Source organism: Lutjanus erythropterus, chromosome 16 (assembly GCF_056507025.1).
Source record: "Lutjanus erythropterus isolate fLutEry1 chromosome 16, fLutEry1.hap2, whole genome shotgun sequence".
In the NCBI taxonomy this organism is placed as follows: domain Eukaryota; kingdom Metazoa; phylum Chordata; class Actinopteri; order Lutjaniformes; family Lutjanidae; genus Lutjanus; species Lutjanus erythropterus.
Window position 1 is genome coordinate 2,920,797 of NC_139332.1, and position 21,910 is coordinate 2,942,706.

The 21,910-nt window shown below is 37.2% G+C and overlaps 1 protein-coding gene and 1 non-coding gene across 2 annotated transcripts; both read left to right on the forward strand.

Moving 5' to 3' along the window:
• The first annotated feature begins 1,448 nt into the window (after nucleotides 1-1,448).
• On the forward strand, nucleotides 1,449-6,789 carry LOC146312622 (zinc-binding protein A33-like). The gene is made up of 2 exons (XM_084739779.1): nucleotides 1,449-1,557; nucleotides 4,401-6,789. Exon 2 carries the CDS (start codon nucleotides 4,410-4,412, stop codon nucleotides 5,976-5,978), a length of 1,569 nt encoding a protein of 522 aa, XP_084595905.1. The 5' UTR covers nucleotides 1,449-1,557; nucleotides 4,401-4,409; the 3' UTR covers nucleotides 5,979-6,789.
• A 2,329-nt stretch (nucleotides 6,790-9,118) lies between these two features.
• Nucleotides 9,119-9,200, forward strand: trnal-aag (transfer RNA leucine (anticodon AAG)). The gene has a single exon. It is a non-coding gene; the product is annotated as a tRNA-Leu (tRNA).
• The last annotated feature ends 12,710 nt before the right edge of the window (nucleotides 9,201-21,910 follow it).

A 21,910-nucleotide genomic window follows, 5' to 3' on the forward strand; every position in this document is an offset into this window, starting at 1 on the left:
TCACATTTTACATTCAATTAAACTCATATAACTGTTCTGTAATTTTGTAATTTGAAGCTTTGTTTCGGGTAATGTCATCACATTTTTCACAAAAAATATTCTAAACCCACAGAGGGACTTCATGTAATCCATCATCTCATCTGATGACAGATGACAAAAACTGAAGATGGAAGTTTTCCAGTTGACACCAACAACATGACGCATTTAACTCCCTCCATAATATAATAAATACTGATATAATAAAGGGACGCTTCACAATGATAGAAGAATAGAAGATGAGGGTTATTGTACATTCATCTGAATCCAGAGAACAGTAGAAGCCTGAAGAGCTGCAGAAAAGGACACTTATCTTAACTTTTGTAGGTCCAACATACACAAACAAGTCCACTGCTGTATCTGAGCAGGTCGAAGTTGAACCAGTTTCATCCAAACTCACTGCAGGGATCAGCTCATTTCCAGCAGCACCTTGTTGACCAGGAGAGTTCAATAAATCCAGCTGTTTTCTAGAACAACTGTTTCTGTTTACTTTTATATACATCACTGTTTTTCTTTTGATCTCCTCATGTTGCTCCTCTCACTCCTCTTTCTGTCCTCCTCCATGCTGCCTAAATCAGGTGTGTCTGATTCATCTCCTCCCTTCACCACCTTCCTTTCTTGTCCATGTGAAAAGGGCTATTCAGTACATTTTCTTTTCCCGTTTTGTGCCTCTGTTTCCTTTCCATGCCTTGGGAAAAGGCCTTTATCCTTACTAAAAACATTAACATGTTATTTATAACTCACCAACTCAGCTCTGACTCTGATCGGTCTGAGTTTGTTTGTTTGTTTTTTTAAGAAGGAGAGGGAAAAACAGGACTTTGAGACTTAACTCCATCAACTCCCCTGAAAGTAAAACTGTTCAAGTCTTAAGTTTTGAAAACAAAGAACACAGCTACAAGCAGGACTTGAATATTTAAAGTAAAGAAAGTAATCAAGGCTCTCTCTAACTGAGGAGATTTTTCTATTTTAATTTAAGTTAAGAGGGCTTTGAAATAAATATTTTAATTTACAGCTTCTGACACCTCAAAATCACAGAGAAGTCTCCAGTGATAAAAGTTTTCCATCTCAGTTTTTCTTTACTTTTTTCCCTGTAATGTGATCAGTGAGAAATCTGTCACATAAAGGAAAAGTGGTCAACAGTTTGGAAAAAGTGGCAGAAAAGTTTAATCACAGACTAAACAGTGAGCTGAACATTGGAGTGTTTGTGGGATGGTAGAGGAACTGTAAAGGCAGTACTGGAGCCTGTTGTCTGTTTTATGCGTCCGTTATTGAAAATATAAGAAGAAACTACAAGTAAAACCTTGTTTTCTTTACAGTAAGATATTTCTCAATGAGAGAATAAAATCCCCCATGCAGAGCTACAGTGAGAGGAGGAGCAACACTGAAAGAGGAGAAACGTCAACTGACATTTACAGAAATGAAAGTGAAAGTTTGTCTGAGCTGCAGTCAAGACACGTCTCCCTGCTTCTGTCTGGAGAAAAATTCAATTGAATCCATCAGCGCAATCTTTGCCAAACACTGGTGAGTACACTTACTGTCCTACACAGACAAAATGTACTAACTAAATATTTGGTCAAGGTTTAGTTCAGCCTTAGCCTACTACAGCACTTTTTGACCTCACCCTGTATCAAAACACAGGAAGTTATAATGGAAAGCTTTTAACTCTTCAGTGCAGAGGGGAACCCTGAGGGACGGTATCAGTATTTCAAGTGTTATAGTTAAAAATACTATATTTGATTTATTTAATTTAATTATCAGACTTTTCTCTTCTAATCCTAATTTTCCATCAACTTTGTTTCAGAAGTGAAAGGATTGTAGTCCTGACAACAGCGAAACAGATTTATCCAATCAGGTGTTTGTTGTTATCTCTAGGCAGAGAAAGATTAGAGCAGGTTCACCCATTGGTTAGAACTTCGTCACTGGGACAGAAGGCCACAGCTTGTGTGTTTGTTTAGAAAGTGACAGGCGAATTAACCAATCACGTGGGACCAGAAATCATCCCTTTAGGCCACATGTGTCAAACTCAATGCCACATCCGGCCCGCGAGATAATTTCATGTGTCTATTATAAATGGCCCGTTGCTAAATAGCACTCCTACCACCCATACTACAAGTCCCACAATGCACTGCGTCAGCTGCCGCGCAACTCGAGAATTAAATCAGCTCGCAGTCGCGAAGACGCGAGTTTCTGTCAAAGGACAATGTAAACAGGTTTGTCTGTTTAGACAACTGACTCAGTGCAAAGAGACACAAGTATATGAGGAGGGAGATGAACTGCAGCTCCACCTGGAGGTAAAAATAAAAATAAGACTGACCCACAACAGAGAGAGAGAGAGAGAGAGAGAGAGAGAGAGAGAGAGAGAGAGAGAGAGAAAGAAAACTTTTTATGATCATGAATCATAATATTAATTTACACTTCTGTGGTGCGTGATTTTTTTTATTTACTCCAAGTCTGACTTCTGTACTTTTAAATACTTAATTGCTGCATTATTGTAAGTGATGATGAAGAGTCCAGACTCTGTCTCTCCTCTTCATCTCCTCAGTGTGTGTCAGTGAGTAGTTTAACCTTTTCCTAAAATACTGCTGGTTCTGTGGTGTTACATTTTAAATCTGAAGCCTGCAGTGAACCATAGAAGCTACAGTTGAATTATCTATTGAAGTTTTCAGTGTGTTTTGGCCTTAATGTTAAATTGAGCAGGTCAATATGTTCATCTGTACCTGATGGGCTGATGGGTTTGTAATATTATTATATGAACATATTTTTATGTCAAATGCAGTGCCACTGAGGGTTTGCATGATTAAAGTGTGCGATATCATGTGTCCAGACAAAAATTAAGCATTTTCAAATGTAACCCCCACCTGGATATGTGAGCTTAAATATTCTGATCTGAAATATGCTCGTTTTCCTTTGCTATTGTTGAAGAAAAAAATATTTTATATATTATATTATATTATTATTATATTTTATTGAGGAAAAAGTTGTTGCAGTCTGGCTGTTCAAATTCATATTTCTGAATAAAACATAGTCAGTTTTAATAAATGTTAATCCTGTTTGGCCTGCGACTGAGACTGTGTTTTAAATTTTGGCCCCTTCTGTGATTGAGTTTGACAACCCTGCTTTAGGCCTTCTCAATGGCCAGTGATATCTTGTGTGATTGTTTTTTCCCTTTCCTCAATCTGTATAAATTACAGTAACATGATAAAACAGATATAATCTCACAGAAATGCACTGGGAGACTGTAAACTTTACAAACGAGTCTCTAAATCACCACAGACCACAAAACTACCTGTGATGGAAGCAGTTTTTTGTACATTGATACATTTAATTGTGGCTGGTTACCATGACAACTAATTAATGCAGCCCAAATCACCACTGGGGGAATGCAGTTATCCTTGCAGTTATTCTATTACTAGGCAGACCTGCACAAACACCATATTCATCATGTTTATGTAACTCACTGTAAAGATAGTGCAGAAGGGATTTACAGGAGCCACATGCAAGGTTGTAGTGTGGGAAATAAATGTAAATTAAATACAGATTTATATATCCGTGAAAAAATATTATTAGAAAGAAAAACGGAGCAATAAGTTATTAATGAACAAAATATCTGATTACTCTTTCAAACAAATGGTGGCTGAGGAGTTTTGGTTTGTGTTTATCAAACTTAAATTAGAACTTGAACAAAAATAACAATCGATTCAAGTCACTACAAACTGCAACAACATGTGATTTTGGCTCATTTACATCAATATTAACATCCACATCAAGACCATCTAGACTTTCACCTGCTTCTCTGTTTCCAACTGTTGTGATGCCATCTGTATATTTTATCTGTCTTGTCTCTGATTCATTTATATCTCCTATGAACATGTGTACGCTAATGCTAGCTAATGCATTAACAATTAAATTGTGCTTCAGGATTACAATATATAATATATTTTGAATAATATTTTGAGAAATAGTATTTTTCATTAGATAGAGATAAGAGATAGAATGAAGATCAGTGTTATTGCTTATTTTCTGATCTTAGTGATTTTATTGACATACCACTGAACTGCACAGTAAACAGTACACTGACAGTAGTCCAGCATAGTCCAGGACCTGACTGTGTACTGACTTGTCTCAGATGATGAATACATGCAGATTGCAGCTACATATTCATTGACATCCACAGCTTGTATTTCTGTTGCACCATTTTGTTGTTAACTTTAGACCTCAGTTGGGTTCAATGTAAAGGGTTAGGGACAGAATTAAGGATGGAAGCCCTTACATTCCACTAACCATAGTTAGAATCTATTAAACAAATTAACCAAAGTTAATGCATTACATTAATTATTTTTTTTTTCCAACCTTTTTGTCCTCAGAGTGTAGATATGTCTGCTGCCAGCTGTCTGCTGACTGAAGATCAGTTTCTGTGCTCCATCTGTCTGGATATCTTCACTGATCCAGTTGCCATACCATGTGGACACAACTTCTGTAAAACCTGCATCACTGAACACTGGAATATTAATGTCCAGTGTCAGTGTCCCAACTGTAAAAAGGTTTTCAACACAAGACCTGAGCTGCATGTCAATACTTTCATCTCTGAGATGGCTGCTCAGTTCAGACAGTCAGCTCAACAGAAAGCCAGCAGCAGCAGATCAGAGCAACAAATTTCCAAACCAGGAGAAGTTCCCTGTGACGTCTGCTCTGGAACCAAACTGAAGGCCCTGAAGTCCTGCCTGGTGTGTCTGGTCTCATACTGTGAGACTCACCTGGAGCCTCATCTGACGATGTCAGGCCTGAAAAAACATCAGCTGATCGCCCCTGTGGAGAACCTGGAAGGCAGGATGTGTACAGAGCACGATAAACTACTGGAGCTATTCTGTAAGACTGACCAGATGTGTGTCTGCACACACTGCACATTTCGAGACCACAAGACACATGATGTTGTTCCTCTGAAAGAAGAATATGAAGGAAAGAAGGCTGAGCTGGTGAAGACAGAAGCTGAAATTCAGCAGAGGATCCAGAGGAAACAACTGAAGATTCAGGAGATCAAATGCTCAATGAAGCTCAGTAAGGAAGATGCAGACAGAGAGATAGCAAATGGAGTTCAGGTTTTCACCGCTCTGAAGGAGTCTGTTGAGAGAAGGCAGGCCGAGTTCATCGACACGATCAATGAGAAGCAGAGAAAGACAAAGAAACAGGCTGAAGGCTTCATCAAAGAGCTGGAACAGGAAATCTCTGAGCTGAAGAAGAGAAGCACTGAGCTGGAGCAGCTCTCACACTCTGAAGACCACCTCCACCTCCTCCAAAGCTTCCCCTCTCTGAACACTGCTCCACCCTCCAAGGACTGGACCAAAGTCAGTGTCCATCCACCTTCATATGAGGGGACTATGGTGAGAGCTGTGAATCAGCTGGAGGAGACGCTCACTAAAAAGATGAAGATGTTGTGTAAGGCTGAGCTGAAGAGGATCCAGAAGTATGTAGTGGGTGTGACACTTGATCCTGATATAGTACATCCTATATCAACCAAGCAGGGAAATCAGGATGATAAATGTAGATGTGTCTTGTCAACGCAGGGTTTCACCTCAGGAAGATTTTACTTTGAAGTTCAGGTTAAAAAGTGGTCTACATGGACTTTAGGGGTGGCCACAAAGTTGACCAACGTGAGGCAAAAAAACACACTGAGCCCCAGAAATGGTTATTGGACTGTATGTCGTACACGGGGAGGGTACAAAGCTCTTGCTGACCCTCTCTTTCTCTTTCTGAAGTCGAAGCCTGAGAAGGTGGGGGTGTTTGTGGATTATGAGGAGGGTCTGGTCTGCTTTTACGATACTGATGCTGCAGCTCTTATTTACTCAGTTTCTGGCTGCTCCTTCACTGAGAGGCTCTACCCATACTTTAGTCCCTGTCCAAATGATGGTATTATGAGCCACACATCGGATTGTGTATTACTATAAGAAACACTGGATGTGTATGAAGACAAAGTTCAGTGTGGTGAAAGATGTGCAGGCTACAGTTACACCCACAAATGCCCATAAACTGTAGACCGGGTGGGGCGGGTCATAAAAATTAACATATTGGATAAATGCCGTGTGGGCTTGGATTAATGAAAAAATATATAATTGATGAGGAAAATATTAATTATGCTCACTAAAATGTGTAAAGATTTTAAGCTTAATGTTTCAACATGCAGGCACTAATGAGCAGAGTAAACTCACTGTACCTGTTGTGGGGGGATTTCTCACCACACAAAATTTAAATATTTGCCAACTAGAGTGCATTTTATGAGTCACATTATAATGTCTTTCTTAGTTATCTGTGTCATTCGGCCACTCTCTCTCCTGTTTCTATCACTCCTCTCTGCTTCCATTGCTGTTAGTTTTGTGGTCTGTGGTTATTTAGATACTCTGTGAAATTTACATCATTTACATAAAAACAAGAAGACTACTTGTTAACTCGTCACCAGTTAACCGTCAGTGTATGTTGTCACCAGGACTTTTTTAATAAGTTAGACAGATAATATAAAACTATATTGTTATGCTATATTATATTATTATATGAACATGCAGTTTCAGGTGAAGTCAGAGCCGATCTCTAAATGTTGCATTATACAGTACTCTGAATTCTTCATTTCCAATTCCTAATGTTTCTCTCTTATTTCTTTACATAATAATAAAATTTATTTGTCTTGTGCCTCTCAAAATCAGAGCTGAAGGTACTTGACAAAATAAAGACAGAGAAATAAAACCATAAATTGTAAATAATCTTCATTGAGAAACTCTACCCATATTTCTGTCCTGATCCAAATGATAATAGTTAAAAACTCATCTTTCCTGTCAGTCACACTGAGTGGAACAACCATCAGATTTTCAACAGAAAGATTCACCATTCTGATCAAAGCAGGGTTTTTTTCCACAGTTTTTCTTTGTGTAGTTGTGAGTAACTTTTACAACACCCAATTTTCCTGTATTGATTGATAATATATAATCCAGCCTAATATATTCTGATAACTGCATTACCTGCTTTCACCAATGTTAAATCATCAGAGAACAATGTACTCAATAATAAGCCGCATTTGTGTGTTTGTGTTCATTAAATGTCTGGATGACAAAATTCAAACCTTTTTATTGTCTGATCATGTATATGAAGTGTTGCATATTGTCACAAATTAGCCATAGATGAGACAAAAGTCATTTTCTTTTCTCTCTTCTTTTTAAATAAACGAAAACAAATGAATTTTTTATTGTGTCTCATTAAGTTATTTTGTTTTTGATTGATATTAAAGCTTATGGTCTTTCTAATAACCACCAAATCATGTGATTAAAAACAACATCAGCAGTTTTCAGACCAACTTCAGATGACAAACTCCAATACCTCATCACATCCGATACAGTTAAGAAGCTGATCTGCACTAAGTGATTCTAGTTTGAAGCCGTTGGATCAAAAGGACTTGATGTCAGCTACCGTTTGTGAGGTACAAATTAAACAAAAAACACAAATTTGTGCATGTGGCCTTAGTTCTTGTGGTTATATTTTAGATTGTTGTGTTTGAATTGTATATATTTCATTGCCTTGCTGTGTTTTTTTTTAAGTTGCATGGATAAAAACTAATCCTAGGTTTGCTCTTGCACCACATTATGAATAAGAAACCTCCTGCTGCTACTGACTGCTGCTTTGAAAAGACAATTCATGCCAACTGTTTGCACACGCTTAGGTCATGCCTGACGACTTTTATTTGAATAAAAAAGGCAGTTTCAGTTTAAAGAAAACAACATTAATTAACATTTTTAGTCAAATTTTTCATTTTTTAACATTAGGATAAATATCATATTGTGAACTTTTTGTTGTGAGATTTTGGTTTTCTTTTGACCCTTGTAATTAATTCTTTTTTTTCACACTTTTTGAAAGTAGATGTGTCTGCTGCCAGCTGTCTGCTGACTGAAGATCAGTTTCTGTGCTCCATCTGTCTGGATGTCTTCACTGATCCAGTCACCACACCATGTAGACACAACTTCTGTAAAACTTGCATCACTGAACACTGGAATATTAATGTCCAGTGTCAGTGTCCCAACTGTAATAAGGTTGTCTAAACAAGACCTGAGCTGCAGCTCAATAGTTTGCTTTCTGAGATAGCTGCTCAGTTCAGAAAGCCAGCAGCAGCAGATCAGAGCAACAAGTTTCCAATGTTCCTCTCAGCAAGGTTAACTATATGAAGGTTGCTGAAGGACATGATCATTTGTCATGACTTTGAAACATGCCCACGAGAGGAACTTTGAGGATGGGCTTGAAGTAACTGATTCTCCAGAGACACTGGATGGCAGCACTTGTCAGTTTGTGAAACAGTTGCCCTTTTGGGTATAGTTTATGAAATACAAATGACCAAACCAGGGAAAACACTTAAAGCTGAGGTGGCTGCATTTGTGGAACGCTGAAATTAAGGCAGTTGCAACAAGCAATTGCAAATGATGATGTCCCTTCTGCCATTCCAGTTAAGACATTGTGGCCTTCCAGTGTCTGTACACATGAATAACTGATTTGTAACCCACACATTTGCGAGCTCGTGTTTGGGAAAAGGTGAGCAGAGTGGCGCAGCGGAAGCGTGCTGGGCCCATAACCCAGAGGTCGATGGATCGAAACCATCCTCTGCTACTTGTGGTTGCTCTGAATCAGTAGAGCTCCAAGCTTTCCCTCACTGTACCAGCTTTGCCAGGTTCTCACATGGCAAAACAATCATTTCCACAAGTGGCTTTTGTGGACACCTTACAACTGTCCCAACTGGCACATTCAAATATTGTTGCTGTACCAGTCTGTGAAAACTCTATTCTTTCCCTGAACCTCCTTTGATTATCGGGGCACTTTTCTGGAACTACTCTCAAGATTCTTGGAGGCAAGAAGGAGAAGAATTCATTGTTACACGTGTCTAAAGCTAGGTGTCTTTCTTCAGTGCTGCAGACAATATTGTCACGTTCCATGCAACTCATGTCATTGTCAGATACCTTCCAGTGGTGGTTCTTAGTCGTTGTTAAAACATGTCAAGTTAGCCTACCTGTTTATCTTCGAGATGGCAGAGTGCGGGAAGGTGGGCTGATTGTTTTCAGGTAGTGTGGCCGAGTGGTCTAAGGCGCTGGATTAAGGCTCCAGTCTCTCAGGAGGCGTGGGTTCAAATCCCACCACTGCCATTTGACGATGTAAGCCATGTGTTAATGTGATGGCCTGGTATAGTTCTGTGTTGTGTGTTCGTCTGAGCAAGGTTAACTGTATGAAGGTGACGAAAGGACACGATCACTTGTCATGACTTTGAAACATGCCCACCAGAGGAACTTTGAGCATGGGCTTTAAGTAACTGAGTCTTCAGAGGCACTGGATGGCAGCACTTGTCAGTTTGTGTAACACTTGCCCTTTTGGGTATAGTTTATGAAATACAAGTGACCAAACCAGAGAAAAGACTTAAAGCTGGGGTGGCTGCATTTGTGGAACGCTGAAATTAAGGTCTCAGTTGTGCTGGATTAAGGCTCTAGTCCTTCAGGAGGCATGGATTCAACACCCACCACTTGCATTTTGACAATGTTAGCCATCACTTAATGTGAAGTGATGGCCTGGTATTGTTATGTGCTGCATGTTCCTGTCTCTATGAGGTTTTGTGAATGCAGCAAAGCAACCACTAGCTTCTCACTATTCTTTATTATATTTTCTACACATATTTAGTGGTGCTTGAATTCTGCTCTAATGCTACTCCTCTACTAATGCTAACTTTATTGCATTTTTTAATGAATCACTTTAGTGCTCTGTTTCAGGATTGCACATATTTGTATCTGTTCTTGCAGACTGGGCAGGAACATTAGGATAAGCAATGAAATCTGACAGCTTCTCTGACATCACAGGTGACCACACAGTGCTGGGCCTGGACATCCTTTAGGCTCTAGCTTGTTGGACTCATTGTCCATCCCCCATTACATCTGGTCTTGGCTCCCTGACTCACAACACATTCTGTCTGTCCTTCAGCATCTGCAGTGTTTCCTGGTGATCAGCACATCCACCCTGACCCTAATAAGTGTCAGTGTGATGTGGGATGCGGAGGTATATAGATATGAGCTATTGTTTGAGCACATATGCTCACATTTTATTTTCTTTTTATTTCATTAAGGGCCTCTGTCAGTTAATCTTTTACTATATTTTCTCAACTGTTTGATCTTCTGCAAGCTGTTGGTGATGAAAACGTTCCTGGACACCAACACATGGAAAAACCTGCTGATTGCTTGGCGGAACTTGAGGATCAGACCTCTCTCTGTCTCAGTAACCAGCACAGTTACAGCACTGTGGGACTCTGTTGGTATTAGACAATGGCATGAGTTGCATGGGTGTACAGCACTGAGGAGAGACACCTAACTTTAGATACTTGTGACAATGAGTTCTTGTTCTTAAGAAGACAGTAAAATAGCCATCACAGATGGGAGTTGGCACTTAGCTGAGGGTGGTTAGTTTCAATCCATCCCCACCTGGGTTAAGGGTACAACAAATGTCTGCTATGCCACTCTGATTTCAGTAAGAGATGTTGAGGTTTTCTCCTAGGACTGTACTAGTCCAGTCAAGTGGAGCCATATAAAGGACAACCAGATTGACAGTTTCTTTTTTCTGACAAAAGTGATGGAACCATATATATATATATATTTGAATATGCTGGTTGGGACGATTGTATGATGTCCACTTTAGCCCGTGTCAAAGTACGTATGGATAGGAAGAGAAAGTATTAATTCTAATTCAGAGAACTTCTAATTAGCAGAGGATGGTCTCGATTCATCAATCTCTGGGTTATGGGCCCAGCATGTTTCTGCTGCGCCACTCTGCTCACCTTTTCTGAGGTTGAGGCTTGCAAATCTGTGGGTTACAAATCAATGATTCATGTGTACAAACACTGGAAGGCCACAATATCATTACTAGAACAGCAGAAAGGACAACATAATTTGCAACTGCTTGTTTTAGATAAAACTAATGAGCATTAATTTAAAAAATATTCACTTTACTGAAATTTACTGAGTAAATAAACCAAAAAATATTCACATTTAAGAAGGTAAACATAAAGAATTGTGACTTTTTTTAAAGGAAGTATTAGAAATGAGTAAAACAATTAATAGACTATCAACATAGACACAGATTAATTTAATAGTCAATTAATATTAGATAAATCACTACAGTTTTATGTTCATTGCTAGGTTCATTAGTTTGTTCAGCTGTTCCTTCCTTTGCTGAGTGCAACTGATTAATTGATTGATTGATTTAAAGACAAAAAATGGCTTAAGTTCCACCCAGAGAAGCATTTTTTCACTAAAGCCCATGATGATGAATTGGCAGCTGTGTGCACACTGTGCATGGTAGGATATGGTTCTTTATTTTAAAATTATAATCCCACTAATAGTCCTCATTTTTACCAAATGTATGTGTAATCTGATAAAAATCCTTTTTTCCTGTTACTATAATATGTATCCAGATTATGTAATCCTGTAACATGTAATCTGTTTCTCTCCCAGCCTGAAGATTTCTTTCTACAAAAGAAATGGCCTCATTTCCAGTGGTCATGCAGAGACACTTCACTCACTGCAAATCCTCCAGCCTTTTTGTGATTAACACTTTTGTGTTTTGCCTGCTGACTAAAAGGCAGCTATTATATAGTTTTGGGTTCCTTGTGCATCTATATTTAAAATAGTGGAATTCATATAAAGTATAAACGCTAAGTGTTTTTAATAGTAGAATCTAACACCTCCAAAATCTCCAATTGACAAATGATAGCTAACAAGTCATATCAGGGGAAGTGTTGACTAATGTTCCATCAAAGCTGATTTTATGAATTATTTAGCTAATGTTACATTTACCAAATAAGAATAACTTGTCAGTTGTTATTCTTTTCTTTGTCTCCAGCAGCAGTGTTTGGGTGTTTGGCTGGTAAATGATGTCAGATCCAGGACCTGTGCCACACTGAGCTGACACTCCTCTGCAGTCAGTAGATCATGTTTCCTGTTTCCAGGATCAGGACTGGCTCTGTTGGCACTATCAGCTTTTGTCTCAGCCAGGCTGGAAACTGGCAGCACCCACTGAAAGGCGAGCTGTGTTTACATTGAGCCTGAAGGGATCCAAAGAGTGGATTTACTTCCATACACATCCAGGAGGACATTATCAGCAGCAGGGATGTTGCTTTTTACAGATGATCATAACCATCAGCAGGCGCTCTAAACCTGTTTCTGTACAGACAAATACATGATGGCTAACTGCAGGCTGGGCCGCCATGTTTACAGTATGTGCTGATGTGTGTGGGCAGGACAGGGTGTTACTTGTTGAGTTTTCCCTGATTAGCACGCTTTTGATTAATCAGCTTTTAAAAGAGGTCAATCTGGTCCCATGTAAACACGGCATGCCTCATTTGCAAAGAAAACCGGGCATTCTGGGTACTCCATAGTGAGGTTTTTTTCAAGTGTGTACAAGTCTGACCGCAGGCCTGGCAGCCTGTTGCAGTCTGCTCCCAGTGTTTACAGCTCCTCCCACACAATTACTATCCCCACAGCAGGAATACTGAGCTGAGTCCTGATTACAGAACAACACAGAGCGACATGTGGCCGGCATTTATAGTCTGAATTAAACCCTTCAACCTCATTGCTTTCACTTAGAGTTACACCAATATAGCTGCTCTCAAAGAACTTCATCATTCTGAGTTTCAGTGGAGAGGTTTAGTGTCCCAAGATAGTCTAGCCCAAATGCCATTTTACCCTGTGAAGCATTTAATTTACTCTAATTGTTAAAGATCTGGGGCCGGTTAGACCAACAGGATTTATACCCTTAAACTATGTTGGTCTTAACTTGGCATTTTAAGTCCAGCCGAATAGTTACACTGGTTGCACCATCTAGACTGGGGGTCTGCAACCTGCAGCTCCGGCGCTACATGTGGCTCTTTAGCTCCTCTCCAGTGGCTCCTTGTGACTTTGGAAAAAAAAATATATGGAAATGAATAATTCTTTAACATGTTCATTTACATTTATCATTGTTGTAGGTCTATGAAAAAGTCGAGACAACTCAAAATTTCAAGGCAATGTACTGTAGTAGATTTTTTATGTTTGAGCCCAACTCAAATTCTTAAAACAGTTTTACCAATTGTTGAGATGATTTACTTTTCTTCTTTAGACAAACTCAAATCTCTGAGTTTTGAAAATTGAGAAATTGTATGTGTGTGTGTGTGTGTGTGTGTGTGTGTGTGTATATATATATATGTATATATACACACATATATAAAACAATTGTGCAAATTCATTCAAGTGAAAGTGAAATTTTAACATTTTCAACTGTTTAATTTTCAGGTTCACAGTTAACTGCGACCAAATGTGGACATACATTTTTTTTCTTTGAGTCTTTAAAACTTGAAGTGTCAAGTTTATCTAAAGAAGAGTAGTTAATTATCTCAACTAAAAGGTTTGGTTGGCAAAACTTTTTTAAGTTTCAAATATCTATCTATCTATCTTTCTATCTATCTATCTATCTATCTGTCCGTCCGTCCGTCCGTCCGTCCGTCCGTCCGTCCGTTCATCCATTCATGTTATTTTAACATAAATAACAGCAAATTGAACCATCACAAAAGAATTGTAGCCTATAGGAAAAGGCTGGAAACGAGTAGGAAAATAAAACCAAATAAAGCTGGAAACACTGCTGTTTCTAAAAATTTTAGAACTTTAACACAAAAATTCAATGAGTTATAAGTGCTGAGACAAAAAGTGTTACAACTGTCCCTAGTCTCCCCTACTTTATTTTTACTTGACTCCAATTAATTAATTAATAATTTGTATTTTAATTGAGACCACTTGTGAAGTTTTATTTACAGAGACAATGACAATCAGTGGCAATTTCTGGTCAGTATGACCGCCTGTGGCTGAAATAGGTAAAAATGTTTTCATTTATTTTAAATAAACATACAGATACAAAAATACATGGTTTTAAATTCAGCAGTTATTTTGCTTATGAATTTGAAAATGGTCAAAATGACCTCCTTGGCTGTTCTAGTGTTAAATGAGAGCAAATTGAATCTTAGCATTTTGACAAATTGCTCCCAATATTTTCCCTATTGTACAATATTAACACTAGTGTCCAGGACATATAGTGTGTTGTCAGTTGACAGTGGTGTTGAATTAGCAGCTTCAGTGCTCCTTGGTATTTATCATTTCTGGACCTCTACAGGAGGAAGAATCATGATTCTTCAAACTATATTTCCTTATTTTGCACTTTTTGGCTAGCTGTTAAATTTTGATATCTGGCGATGGCAAAATGCATGATTTGCATTATTTTCATATTCAATAAATAAAATCCCCAGGCACCAAGTGTGTCAGCATCAGCAATTGTTTAGTTACATGCAGACAATCATGCAGAGTTCTTCTTCAAATTGCTGCCGCTATTTTAGCATTTTTTTATGTGCAGGAAAGACTAAAGAAAAAAAGGAGGCTAGAGACAAGAAAGACAAGATAATATGTCTTTAAAAGGTTTGCTGCATTAAAATACAATAGCTATCAGAGAATATTTAACCTCTGTTCTGGAAAAAAAACAGTTTACGCAGAACAACTGTCTTTGGACAAGCCTTGGACTTCTTAAAGTTGTGCAGCATCTGTGTTTATTTGTCTCTTCAACTTTGTGTGCCCTTTCCATGACAGATTTCCGGCTCTTTTATTTATTTTAGTTTTATACATTTAAAAAATATATATATTGAATTTTGATGCACATTCCCTCCAAGTGTGCTGGGAACTAATTAATTTGGATCTCTGCTATGCATTTGGGTATAAACACTTTGACTTTGTGTAAAAAAAAGTGTTCAGTGGTTCATTGTGAATGACTTCCATAAATTTTATACATGAGAAACTCATCAGGCTGCTGTGGACCAGACACAAATGATATAACCTCCTAATAATCTCTAATAATGAAATGGTCAGAAGTGTTCTATATAGGACACTTCTACTGTTGGTCAGCCTTTCTGAATTGCCATGTGATGAACTGTGGAATAATATTTTGTTGTCAATGTCTGAACTTGATGTTTTACAGTGAACCATGCAGACTGTATACAGGTTGTAATGATAGTAGCAGCAAAAGAAGAAGAACAACATAAACAACATGGATGTACAACACTGAGTGAATAAAGTTACAGTTTAATATAAAAGATACAGTTCATTATCATTACCAATGAACGCAGCACTGAGCCCTTTCAAAATAAAGGTCTGACAACAGTTTAATGGTAAGCAAAATGCTATTGAATTTCTTTGCTAGATGTTTTAATTTTTGGTGTTTCAATGATTTGCAGGCCACGTGAAACCTTTCAGCGGGCTGCATCCAGACCCTGGACCACCTTTTGCCCACAGCTGGTCTAGATATTGGATTTTCTAGTGTTTGATTAGAACATTTGGTCTGATGATGGTGCTGCACAAAACATCAAAGTGTGAACAAACATGACAGGAATCTCCTGTGGAGTCTGAATATCTACAGTTAATTTCATGGAAATCCAGTGCAGATCAACAGTGACTGCTGCTGCTCCTGGTGCAAAAATCAAATGTTTACAGCCTTCCAGGATTCCAGGATAACCTGCTGATTTTACGTCATCAGAAAATCACAAGTCATCATATGCAACTGCTGACTTTTCCCTGCTGGTGTCTCACCATCATTCATACATTTCTTTACTGCTGTTGTCCTTCATTTCCCTGGTGTTATGTGAACACGGCAGCAGGGGGCAGTGTGTACATTCAGAAATGACTTCTCAAGGCTAATGAAGGGTCATGGAATTTGTTTTCTTTTTATTTTACACTTTTTAACGTTTAGACAAGTTAAAATCAAACATAATCTTCAAAATATCCTTAAATATAAAGTACAAAGAGAGGGAAAAACACCACAAAAATAATATTGAACTATATTTACAATAGAGCAAATGTGTCTATGTGTAGAAAATGTAGAAAAAAAAAAATTATAAAACAGAAATGGATCATTTGACTTTTTTGTATAAGTTAGCATCACATTGAAAATTGATCCCATAGAAGTCTGAGTCCAGCCAGAGGAGCCTGGGAGGAGAAGGAAGCGATTAGACCCTCAGATGTCAAATTCACTTTTCTGATATTTTATCAAAATTATAACAACACAGTGTGCTGGAGATAAAATGAGTCTGAGATATTTTTCTCTTCCAATCCATGATCTGGACCCTGGCTGCAAAGTTTGGAACACGCATTGTTTTTGAAGAGGCTGACGGCTCAGCGAGAGCCTGGAAAAGCACAGAGCTGATGGGAGAGACTGAACAGACGACAGACGCTTATTTACATTTTACATTATGCCATGTCATTTCATCTTCCAAAACTGGATCTACATACAGTCTAAATACATGAATCAAACATTTACAAAAAAACATATGTTTTATTCAGATTTGGACTTTCCCCGTTATGAATGATGCAAATCAAAATAAAAGGATATTTCATTCTTCCTTTCATTATTTAAACAGATGTGAGTGAGTGCATTTTTTTTTTATTGTAAATGTAGTGTACTCTATCATGAATGTTGCAGAGGGGAAATTAGTTGAATAAAGAAAACAATATATGAAAATAATCTGAGGTTTTGAGAATAAACTAATTACTTAAAAAAACAGTATGCTATTAAAATAAAGTAATATCAGTAAATGTAAATGTTGTATTATAGACAAAGTTGTAGTGTTTCGGGAGTAAAACAGTTTTGTAAAAAGTTATATGTTAAAAGTATATATGACTACATAAAGTCATTTTTTAACAGCCATGTATTTACAAGAATAGTGGAATATAAAATAATAATTAGATTGTAATGTTATGAGAAGAAGTCATACAATTATAATAAAGAGAAAAAGAAAAATGTCAAAAAGTTTTAGAATTTGTGATTAAGTTATAAATTTACAAGAAAGAGTTGCAAAATGAAAGCTAAGAAGTTAGAGAATAAAGTTAGAATTATAATTTTAATAAGAGTTTTTATATATAATAATTAAATTTTTCTAATCTCATTTTTACAGGATAAATAATACTCTGAGAGAAGAAAAGTTGAAAAAATGCAAGAATAAAGTTGTATTTTTACAATAAAAAAGTCACAATATTCTCAATTTCAGTATCAGTTGTGACAGAAATACACTTTGGAAAGAGTGAAAAATGAAGCGTGGGATTTGGATTAAAGAGCAGAGGACGCTGAGATGATCATGGCTTCATTCAACACGCAACCAGATCAGCAGAACACTCTGCTGTGGAGTGGAGGTGAGTGAGAGTTTGGATCTTCAGTCAGGAAAATGAAATGGACAAAACTGGCCACCAAACAACGGTAAAAAAGAGATTGTTGTGCCCACAGAGAGACCCGCTCCACAGCATCGTGGATCAGACTGTTGCACTTGTCAGACAGATAAGGACTCAGTGATGCTTCATGCTGTAACACCAAGTTGATAGACAAAATATTACAGTACTGTGAAGATGCTGACCATATTATTATTGTGTTGTTTCACTTAGAAATTACATTGATACTTTCAATGTGTCATGACAACATGAGAAAAATGTCATAGCATTACAAGAAAGATAGTATTACAAGGAAATAAATATATATATATATCTTAAAATTCATTGTTCCATTACAGCTTCATTGTTACAGTAAAAAGGATGAATTTACTTTGTACTAATGGAACCAGCTGATCAGGACAATTGCTGAAATTAATCCTAAAATATTGTTTTTTGTGATATTAATAAGCTGTCTCCATTCTCTCATATAGCAACAGGCAGCGTTTGAAATAAAGTGAGAAATATCGTGTTGAGACCACACAGTGCACCACAACAGAGGCCAGAGTCTGCTCTTTATTGCTATTCTTCATTTGGAAATTTGACATTTCAAAACTCATTAAAGAAGCATGCAGCCATAAAAGATCATGCAGAAGTGCCGCTTTATAAGCAAAACATGTATTAAACAAAAGCCAGCCGTCTATAATAAGCTTCATGAACCAGACACAGGCTGCTGAAAACTTATTCCAATAACAACATCCCCAAAACTTCAATAACAGCAAGAACCAACGTGCAGTATAAAAGAAATCACTTCATACATTTTTATTGATATTCCAGTTTTGTTTTATTATACTCTGTAACTTTATGAGAGCATCCAATATATACTTTATATATTTTTCAAAAATAATCTGCCAAAATTATAAGTTTTACTATTTTGTTCCTATGAATGCAAATGTGAAGGCCTTTATTATGATTTCCAGGAGGGTTTGGCTGGGTCATGGAACATTTTGATAGGGTCAGATAGGCCACCAAGAAACACTGGTGTCAACTCTATATTACTGTGGTGTTTCCCACAAAGTCTTTAAAGGAATAGTTCAACATTTTAGCTTTTCATCTTCTGCTCTCATTGTCAGAGACATGGGTGGTGGAGGCAGTTTTGGGTGCAAATGGCATTGGCATGGGTATGATCAGCAGAGTCACAGCGTGTCAGGTTACTATGTCAACCGTGTACACCTGCAGGAATATGACTGGATGTTACTAGCCACACGTTTGCACACGAGCCAATCTTTGTGCAGCATACTGCAAACAGCCAATGCCAATCAGCCAATGCAAGCGTTACCTCAGTGCTCCGCCTGCTTCGTTTCAGTCAGAATCACTTACATCAGTTGGATCGTGGAAGGAAACTGGAAAGACTCGGGTCATCTTGATACTTGTGTACTTGGATCATTAGAGGAAAATAAAACTTCAGAAAATAAAATAAAAGAAAGAAAATCAGATCATATCAGATGTGTCCTTAATCATTCTTCAGATTGTTATTCTTTATACTCCCTGATCCCTGAGATTTTTTACATAAAGTCTAAACTACTAACAAATTATTAAAATTTTAACTCCTTAGCCCTTCCTCACTTATAAAGTATATAACATCTATGAATATATGTGAATATTTCAAAAGTTTGTCTGCTGAACACAAGATTTCTCCTGCTTCACTTCTCAGTTTATGAAACTGGAGGATTCAAGTTTCTACATCATAGTAGTGAGGATAACCAGATGACTTCTAAATTATCTACAATGAACAAATCATGCTGGCACATTCATGTAGAAACTTAAATTTAAAGGTCCAGTACGTAAAATTTAGGGTGATGTGTTGGCAAAATATGACAGAAACGGAATATAATATTCATAAGTTTTTTTTCATTAGTGTATAATCACATGAAAATAAGAATTGTTATGTTGAGAGTGAGGTGAGGTGTTTGCAATCTGGAAGCTCACCACTAGATGCCACTAAATTAGCTCATAGAAACTTTTCCTCTTCAGCAGATCAGCATGAAAAGAAAGACAAACAGCACAAAGATCAGTCTGCACAGTTAGAGGAGGGGAACTTATGAGTGTTGAGGTGTGACTCAGAGTTCACTCCATGTAAACTTGCAATGTTTTGAATGCATTCACTCAGGAAAGATTACAACATTTCAGACCAAAACTGAAGGGAAAATGACACCACATAAAAAGACAAAATAAATAAATAAATAAATAAAAATAATAATAATAAAAAAAAATCTTAGAAGGAAGATTTATTTTTAAATGTGCATTTCAAAAATCCAGTCCAAATGATAACATGTCAAATGTTATGTTATTCAGATGTCAAGAATAAAGTTAAAATGTTGAGAATAAAGTTGAAATGTTGAGTAAAAAGTCCTGATGTCAGGAATGAGCAAGATTTTTTTTTATTTTGCATTTCAAAAATCCAGTCAAAATGTTGATAACTTGTCAAATGTTATGTTATGTTGTTCAGCCAGGTATGTTGAAATGTTGAGTTGAAATGTTGAAAATGAAGTTGAGATGTGAGAATAAAGTCAAAATGTTGAGAATAAAGTCAAAAAGTCAAGAATAAAGTTAAAATTTTTAGATCAAAGTTGAAATGTTGAGAAAAAAATCCAAATGTCAAGAACGTGTAACGAAATGATGAGAATAAAGTCAGAATACTGAGAATAGAGTTGAAATCTAAAGAATAAAGTCAAAATGGTGAGAGTAAAGTTGAAATATTGAGAATAAATCAAAATGTTGAGAACAAAGCCTAAATGTCAAAAATAAAGTTGAAATGTTAACGGTAAAATTGAAATGTTGAGAATAAACTTTCAGTATTAGAAAAACAAAAGAAAAAATAAATCAGGATTTATTAATTCATTTTCATTTTTAGAATAAAGTGAAAATATTGAGAATAAATGAAAATTCTACTTAATTCTCTGGAGTTCATCTTTATTCTTGAAATGCAAAGTTAAAAAACAATCATCTTCCTCTCATTTTTCCACTTGATATTAATACTTCTGTAGTGTTGATATCCTGTTCCACAACACAAAAATGAAACAAATAAAACAGAACAACCAAGCAGAAATGATTTTATTCATTTACTGTAAATATGAAACTCACATCAGTGTAAAAATATATCATACTTTCAGTCAAACAATAGCAACACATATAAAAAAGAGAAAAAAGTGGAAGAATATAGTAATATAGTTGCAGTTTGATCCCTGTTTGTACAGAACAGTAAAGTACATTCAATCCTTATATACAGACTGTCTAAATGGTAATGTGACAACAATAATCAGCATGATAAGATTCTGGATAAACAATGAATATCTGGAATCTTTTGGCATAGAAAAAAACACTGCTGGTTATTTTTCAAATCTGATCTGACAATACTGGAACTGGCATTAGCTTTCATAATCCCATATGGTTTGAATCACACTCCATTGTAAAGCCAGATTAACGGATGTCAACTGCAGTTAAAGTAAAAAAAAAATCTTAAAAATACACCATGTAGCATTTGAGCACACATCCACAGCACGCACAAACACACAAGTACAAATGACTGTAGTATGAAGTGAAGTCATTTGTGAAAAACTTCCTCCCCCATGGGAGCTGTCAAATTAGAGGTGGGGTATTATTGGAGCCTCGGGGTGCTGACATACAGCGAGGAGAAACACATACACCTCTGAAGGCCCAGTCAAGCCGCAGCTGAGCCGCTTTAAAATGAAACCATATGAACATTAATACGCACCGTGGGCCCACGCTGAAGGATTACTTTACAGAGCTACTAATTATCCTAATTGTTAGGTAAACACAGTGTTTTTGCTGCGGGACCTTAAACAGGACCACCGGATGTGGTGCATTTGCTAGGACTGAGTGAACCCCAAACACCCCTGCTGCAGCTTTATGGTGATTTGTTACAGCAATTTCTATCAAAATGAATCTCATTTCCTCCCTCTTTGCACGGCTTCTTGTGTGTGGTTTATCTGCAGCTGTCGTTTTCAGGGTTAAAGGAAACCTCACAGATATCGATATATATCCTGCTCAAATGTGTCCAGTAAAGGCCTCTGGAGCTGTTGGAAAAATAAGACTGGAGGCAATCAAACAGTAGACTAGAGCCTTCTTTTTCACCCATATTCAATGTCTTTCAATCCTAAATAGTGGTTGGCTTTGAATGGTGCTGTTCTTCTATGACAAAGTGTCATGTATGTGCTCAAAGTCTTGATTTTTGAGAGTTCTCAACATTCTTTGAAGAAAAAAAAGTCTGAAAATGGGTTCAGTCCATGTGCTGTATCCAGCTTTTCTTCACTGTTTGCCTTAAGGGTGTAGGAAATGGTCAAATTCTACATATAGTGGCTAGTTTTTTTGCTATGTCTAAAGTCCTTCAGGGCAAGTCCAAGTCAACGCAGGTTTGGTCTCTAAGGAGTGAAGTTTCAAATCAAGTCAAGCCTCCAGGGCTGCAAGTCTGGTCGACTCACAAGCCTCAAGTCAAGACAAATCAAATCTTTTATGAGACACACCTTGAGTTGGGTCAAGTCTTGTAGGAGCCAAGGTTTAAGTCCAGACCAGGGTTTCCACAAGTGTATTGC

Bases quoted from the DNA above. Each gene is read 5' to 3' on its own strand.
- LOC146312622 (XM_084739779.1), top strand. From the start codon at position 4,410: ATGTCTGCTGCCAGCTGTCTGCTGACTGAAGATCAGTTTCTGTGCTCC.